The 6,439-nt window shown below is 37.6% G+C and overlaps 1 protein-coding gene across 1 annotated transcript; it reads right to left on the bottom strand.

Moving 5' to 3' along the window:
* Positions 1 to 260: 260 nt before the first annotated feature.
* On the bottom strand, positions 261 to 2,799 carry LOC117181263. Its single transcript, XM_033373827.1, has 6 exons — positions 2,779 to 2,799; positions 2,683 to 2,725; positions 2,416 to 2,517; positions 889 to 1,116; positions 664 to 802; positions 261 to 551 (listed from the first exon to the last, which is right to left on the bottom strand). The coding sequence occupies exons 1-6, from the start codon at positions 2,797 to 2,799 to the stop codon at positions 299 to 301; spliced, it is 786 nt and encodes a 261-aa protein (XP_033229718.1). The 3' UTR covers positions 261 to 298.
* Between the last annotated feature and the right edge of the window lie 3,640 nt (positions 2,800 to 6,439).

The following is a 6,439-nucleotide window of genomic DNA, read 5'->3' as shown; positions in this document are numbered from 1 at the left end:
ATATCCTACTTAGCACATTTTAATATACCGTGAATGTCTCAGGGTTACCTTGGATATCCTGGGGTTATCCCTGGGATATCCAAATATCCGCCTTGCGGGATATCCGACGGGTTATCCCTGGGGTATCCTTGGGAAAACCTGGGAGATAAATGGGATGAAATGGGATATCCCGGTATATCCTATTGCTGCGAGGGTTGCAATGTTAATAAAAAGTGTAATTAAATAGCAAACTAGCAATTAAAATGAAAAAAAGTCGGATAATTCGCACCATTCGAGCAGTGTTCTAGTGATAGTTTTATTAACAAGAACCATACTTATATAAGTAAAAACAAGTGTTAACTATTACAAAACTGGGGATATAAAAAACCACTTTTACGAGAAACTTACTATTGTTCAATCGTCGTTTACGTTGGTTAATTTTCGGCGTGCAATTTTCACTGGGCATTATCTCTTTTCTACCACACGGTATTGAGATAATCGATGATTGTGTGGCAGGAGTTTTCAATTCCCCTGTGCTTTCGCAATCTGCATTTCCCACAGTGTTTAATTCCCTGAAAAAATTACGAAAAAGGTAATTTTTCAATTTTACAAACAAAAGTTACTATTTTGTACCATTCATCTTGTTAAAAATACTATCACTTATTTCAATACAAGTATACTTACTCTTCCAAATCACTTTCATGCAGATCTAGGAATGATAAGTATTGACTGTGCCAACAAACAGCATTGTTCTTTTTACGTCTGAAATAGGAGGAATTTAAATATTTGCACTTAGCTTTCGCATCTACAATACTGTATTTTCCTGTCAAATAGATAAAAAATATATGAGTATTTGAAAACCGTTGGTATAAGAAGTAGTTAGAAATGGTTATATAAGTCGGTACAAACCCCCCAGTGAGCAACAGATGTCCTGCCACAAAATATTGGCATTTGCTTGTGATATTTTTCCCTTTTTACTGTACAGCTGTAGTCTCGATTTAACTTCCTTTATCAGTTTAACATCATGATTGTTATCTTGCACTATTTTCCGAGTTGTCTGCTTGTTTGGTGCACTCTCAACAGGGGTCGATGTTGTTATTTCAGTGCCTCCCACCGAGGGTACGGCGATATTTTGGTCTGAAAAAATATAAGCAAGAAAATGGTCCGTTTTACATGATAAAAAAGTAAGAAAAAATAGGTTGGTACTACCTACACTAACGTGAACTGATTTCCCAAAAGTAAATCTACGCAAGGTTTTAAATTTAAATTGTTTAAAATTGAACAATTTTAAAATAAAGTCTTCCGAGTGGGCAAAAAACTATTACAATCCCAAGAACCTCGTTAGGACGTTCCTAGAACGTCCTTTGTCAGCCCAATCAACGCCTCTAAAACGTCCAATGTCCTAAAGATTACCTAAAGACGTCTTAAAGACCTGGAAGTTCTAGGGACATATTTTTTACAGACATTAGACGTTTTAAGAGCATCCGCAGCATGTCCAAAAGACATGTTATAAAACACGTCTTAGGGATGTCTCAAAGACGTCTCTAGGACATCCTTCAGTTTTTTGACCACTGGGCTTTTACCTAAATGATTGTATACTAAAAATGGCTTTTATTACTTGACCGACTATTATGTAAGAAGACACAATTTCATTCGATTTCACTGTAACTTTAAAAACGAAAAATCAAATTTAGAAGTGTTAAAATTTGAAGTCTTTTTAAACTTATGAGCTTAATATCCCGCATCGTAAAAACCCCGTTTAATCCTTACAGTATGATGGCCCACAGCAGGGGCCCGCGTGAGTGATCCACGCGTGGAAAATCTACAAAGGGTAAATATTTTGTTGACACCACACATTTTAAGGTTTCATGAGTTCAGACTTTCATACAATGAATTTCTGTCAAAAATTTGACGACACTTTTTTAAATTTCGGACTCTCAAAATATTTCTCTTTAATCGGGAAATAACATGGATTTCTTTGTATGAGTATTTAAATATTTTTCTAAATCCCTTTAAAAAAAGAGAATAGATAAATTATGTTTAGCAGTACACAATTTGGACATAAAATATACGTTTGAAAATATGGTTCATGCGTTCCAATGTTAAATATAGTAAATGTTCATAAAAAATTACATTTCCTGTCATTGTAAAAAGTTTTAAAGTAGGCTACCACAGGAAAAACGAAATTTTACGCGATGAAGAATTTTAATGTATTTAAACTATTTCGTAAAAAATTATTTTATTGATATTCCTGTTAACAGTTCGTGTATTTCTCGCGAAATTTATCAGGCGATACATTTTCAATCATAACTTAGAAAAAAAACTGTAATACGCTTCAAATTTTCGGCATCATAAAGTATATGAAAATGTCAAAACTAATGCTTTGAAATTTTCTTCGCGTTCGATGGAAAAGAAGCGTTAAAAAAATATACATACCCAGCTCCACGACGAGAGAAATACGATTTTTGTCGCCCACTCGAAATGCATATGCTGCGAAGTCGATATCCGCGAATGATTCATGCGATTCTGTCGGTTCCACTATATTTATGAACATTCCACAATAGAGACATGTAAATAAGTGTAAAAATAATAAACATTTTTGTAGGTTAGGTTTTACTATTTACCGCAATAAAATTATACTACTTTTTGCCCCAAAAAAATGTCTCTATGGCAATGCTACACGTTTTTCATTTTAAAACTTACCGATGGATGATTTTCCGTTTGAGAATTCATTTTTGCCCAATTCCTCAATTTTCAAAGTACAATTTCAGTTGGGCAAACTTTCAAAACATCAAAAACTTTGACACTTGTACCCGCCATGACACTCAAGCGGACTCGCGCTCGATCCGATGTATGTCTGAACATTTCGCGTACACATTCCCAGCTATCATCTGATTGGCCAATGACTATTCCACTAGTCTACTAATCAATCTCCATGGGACTGCGCCCGTAGAGAGAACCTTCCCTCTGCGCTCTCACCTTCCAGGAAACTGTTCCTAATAGGCATCAGTAGAAAAGGGCTTAGTGACTAGCCTCCGCCAGCGCGAAACGACCGTTGAAAAATCAGCGGTCATTTTCAGCGGTAGCCCAACAGGCCCTTTCAACGGTCTTTCAACGGTTTCCGAGCGGTGTATTTTCGTAAGGGAATTAAGGGTGTTTTCGATATTTTAAAAATTTTTCTTGAATTAAAAAATAACTTGGGTTAAAAGTAACCTGAGTGTAGCAAAGTATATAAAAATATTGGATGCAATATGTCAAAACTCCATTATTTCTCGGTACTTACAATTTGTTTAAAATTTTTATTTTTATTTGAGACTTTTTTCAACGTAGTTTTTAGCCAAATTATTTTGAATGTGTTTGAATAATTAAAAAAATTTTTAAATGTCGCAAAATGTCTTTCGGATACGCCAAATTATAAATTTAAATATTTTTTCATAACTTTCCACGAGGCAAAAAATTGGAGAAAGTCCTTACGGCATCTTTACGATGTCGCGATGACGACGTATGTCCATATCCTAAAGTTATCTTTAAGTATCCGTAACATATTTTAATGTCGCAAATATGTCTCAACAGCCCTTCTAGAAATAATCAATTAAAATCAATAAGAAATGATAGAACTAATATCTCAATCGTTCCGAATCGTGTTTCTTAATTGTGCCAAAACGATTGACAACGATTGAGCATTTTGCATCTCCAATTGTTTCCAATCAGGCACTTGTAATTTGCCACGTAATGGCAGCACTTTCGTCTGGCGGGAATTATTTACAGACAGTTACTTTTCGGAATAATATAAATTTGAAACAGTATATATTATGAAACAAAGTAAATAAACATTTTGTAAGTAATTCTTACCAGATAAAAGTGGTGTTACGAAAAAATGTGCTTATTGTACTTTATGTTGAAAATATAAAATCAGATACATGATAAAAATTAAAAAATTGATTTTATATTAGTATGCCTCCATTTTGAGGTTAGGTTCGCCTGGCTGATATACTGGGTTTCTTGGAAGTAAGTAGGAGTTTGAAGGTTAATAAGGGAGAAGGAGTTAAGTAGATACAAATTTTTAAAAGAAATCAGTGTAGGAGGACGGGTTTTTGGAAAAAGTTTTTAAATTCTGGGGTGGATAGAAAGTGACAGAGGAGGAGGAGGTGAGTTAACAGGGTAGAGTCATGTGGGTTATGCGCAATCCACAACGTGATTTCGGAAAAAGGCAGAGCGAGTTGAGTGAGAAGAGCGAAACAACTAGGAATAGCGATAACAAAGAGAGAGAGAAGGTAGCGGCGTAGACGAGGCAAGCAGTGAGGTAAGTGCAGATGAGAAGTTTACTACGTCTTTGCATCCCGTAGCAATGGCAGAATCTAGACGAGGAAGGGCGCATAGGTGCGGAAGGCCCACTAATTTAGAAAGGCTTGGATCAAAATCGGAAAGCTCGGGGTCGCGTGATTTGTTGCACAGGTGGCAACAGTCGGCGAGCGCGATTAGCAGCGAGAGCGTCAATAGCGAAGGGGAAAAAACGGGGGATGATAGAAGGAAAAGAGAGCAGGTGGGGGAAGAAGTGGAGAGGGGCAATGACTTAAAAAAGGTTAAGGCAAAAAGAAGAACGTCGGAGAGAAATAGGGATGAAAGGGATATGTTCGTAAGGTTAGAAGCCCTTATAAAACGATTTAAAGACGAAACTTGCGAAAGATTAGTTGAAACATACGGAAGACTGACAGATATGAAGAGACAAGGGGAAGAGGTAAAAGACGAGGTAAGAAAAGTGAGACAAAAGTGGGAAGAATGGGATCGGTTATGGAAAGGAGAGAAAGAAAAGGTGTGGCATAAATTGGAAAGTATAGAAAATAGGTAGAGAGAGAATGAGGAGGTTAAAGAAAGGACATGAAACTGCTAGAAGAGTCAGTGAGCAAATTAGAACTAAGGAATGAACCTAAGGTGGAAGAGAAAGGAAGTGTGGAAGAAGTGAGAGAATGTGAGGTGGTCAAGCAGGAGCAAAATGAAAGATGGCGCTGGAGACTGATTGAAGCTGAAAGAAGAATGGAAGGGGAGGAGAGAGCGAACAGAAAAAAGAACATAATAGTGAAGAGTTTAAAAGTGGACAGTGAAAGGGCAAAAGAAGAGATTAGGAGGGTGATGAGAGATATCGGCGCGCAAATCAGAGTAGAAGGGATAAGAAGACTAGGAGGGAATAAAGAGGGCAGAGAAGGTATGTTTTTAATGAACTTGGGGAGTGAGCAGGGCAAATATGAAGTAATGGAGAAAAAGAAGTTGTTGAAAGGGAGAAATGAAAGAATCGAAGCAGATCTGACGTGGCGGGAAAGGAGAAGAAAGTGTCTAATCGAGCAAAAGACATGGATCGAGAGGTTTAAAGGTGGTAGGGAAAGAATTGGCAGGGATAGGATAGGGATAGAAAGGAATAAAAGAGATAGCACAAAAAAAGCGACGTGCAAGTAGCAGTCTGGAGCGTGTCAGCACTAAAAAACAAGGACAAAGAATTTTGGGGAGAAGTGTAGAAATAGGATGTGATATTGATGAGTGAGACGTGGGTAGTTGAGAAAGAGTGGAATTGCTTGAAAAGAGTATTACCGAAAGCATATAAGTGGAAGATGCAAGCAACAAAAAAGGAGCACGCGAAAGGGAGAGGAATGGGTGGTATGGTGTCAGGGGTAACAAAGAAACTGGTGGTAAAGGAAGAAATGAAAGAGTATATAGAAGAAAAGGATGGAACAATGGGTAGAGGTATAAAATTAGGAAAAGTTATTGTGGATGTAGTATGAGTGTACAGAAGAAGAGGAGAAGAGAGAGGATGGAGAACAATAAGGAAATGGATAGAGGAGAAAGAGGAGAGGCTGGTCCTAATAGGAGGGGATTTGAATGCATGGATTGGGGAACAAGGGGGAGAAGTATGGGATGAAGAAAATGACGTATTTATAAGAAAATCGAAACAAAAGGAAACGGATCGGGAGGGTAGGAGATTACTGAAAATACTGGGTCAGGCAAGATGGTTAATTTGTAACGGCAATACAAGAGGAGATGAAGAAGGTGAATATACGTACGCGGGTATAGGGGACAGCGTAATAGATTACATTCTGGCAAAGGAAAGAATAAGGAGGCTGATAGTTACAATGGACGTGGGCAACGTGATAGGCTCAGAACATTTTCCGGTAGTAGCGACAATCAGATGTGGTAGCTCAAACGGCAGTAGGGGGGAAGAGGAAGAAAAAAGAGTAAATAAAGTGAAAATGGGAATTTGGGGAGAGGAAAAGTTGAGAGAATATAGAGAAAAAATAGAAAACGTGGAGATAGGGGCTCGAGAAGATGAAGGAGTTGACACTCTGCTAGAAAAACATTAAGGAGCGATAGATAAGATAAGGAAAGAGGCGAGACCGAGAGAAAAAGAAGAGGGGTTTAGGAGAGGCTGGTGGGACGATGAATGCAGGAAAGCAAATGTAGGATGAAGGAG

This window comes from Belonocnema kinseyi, chromosome 10 (assembly GCF_010883055.1).
Source record: "Belonocnema kinseyi isolate 2016_QV_RU_SX_M_011 chromosome 10, B_treatae_v1, whole genome shotgun sequence".
NCBI classification, from domain to species: Eukaryota; Metazoa; Arthropoda; class Insecta; order Hymenoptera; family Cynipidae; genus Belonocnema; species Belonocnema kinseyi.
Note: the sequence above shows the minus strand (reverse complement) of the source record. Positions and strands in the feature narration are given on the sequence as shown.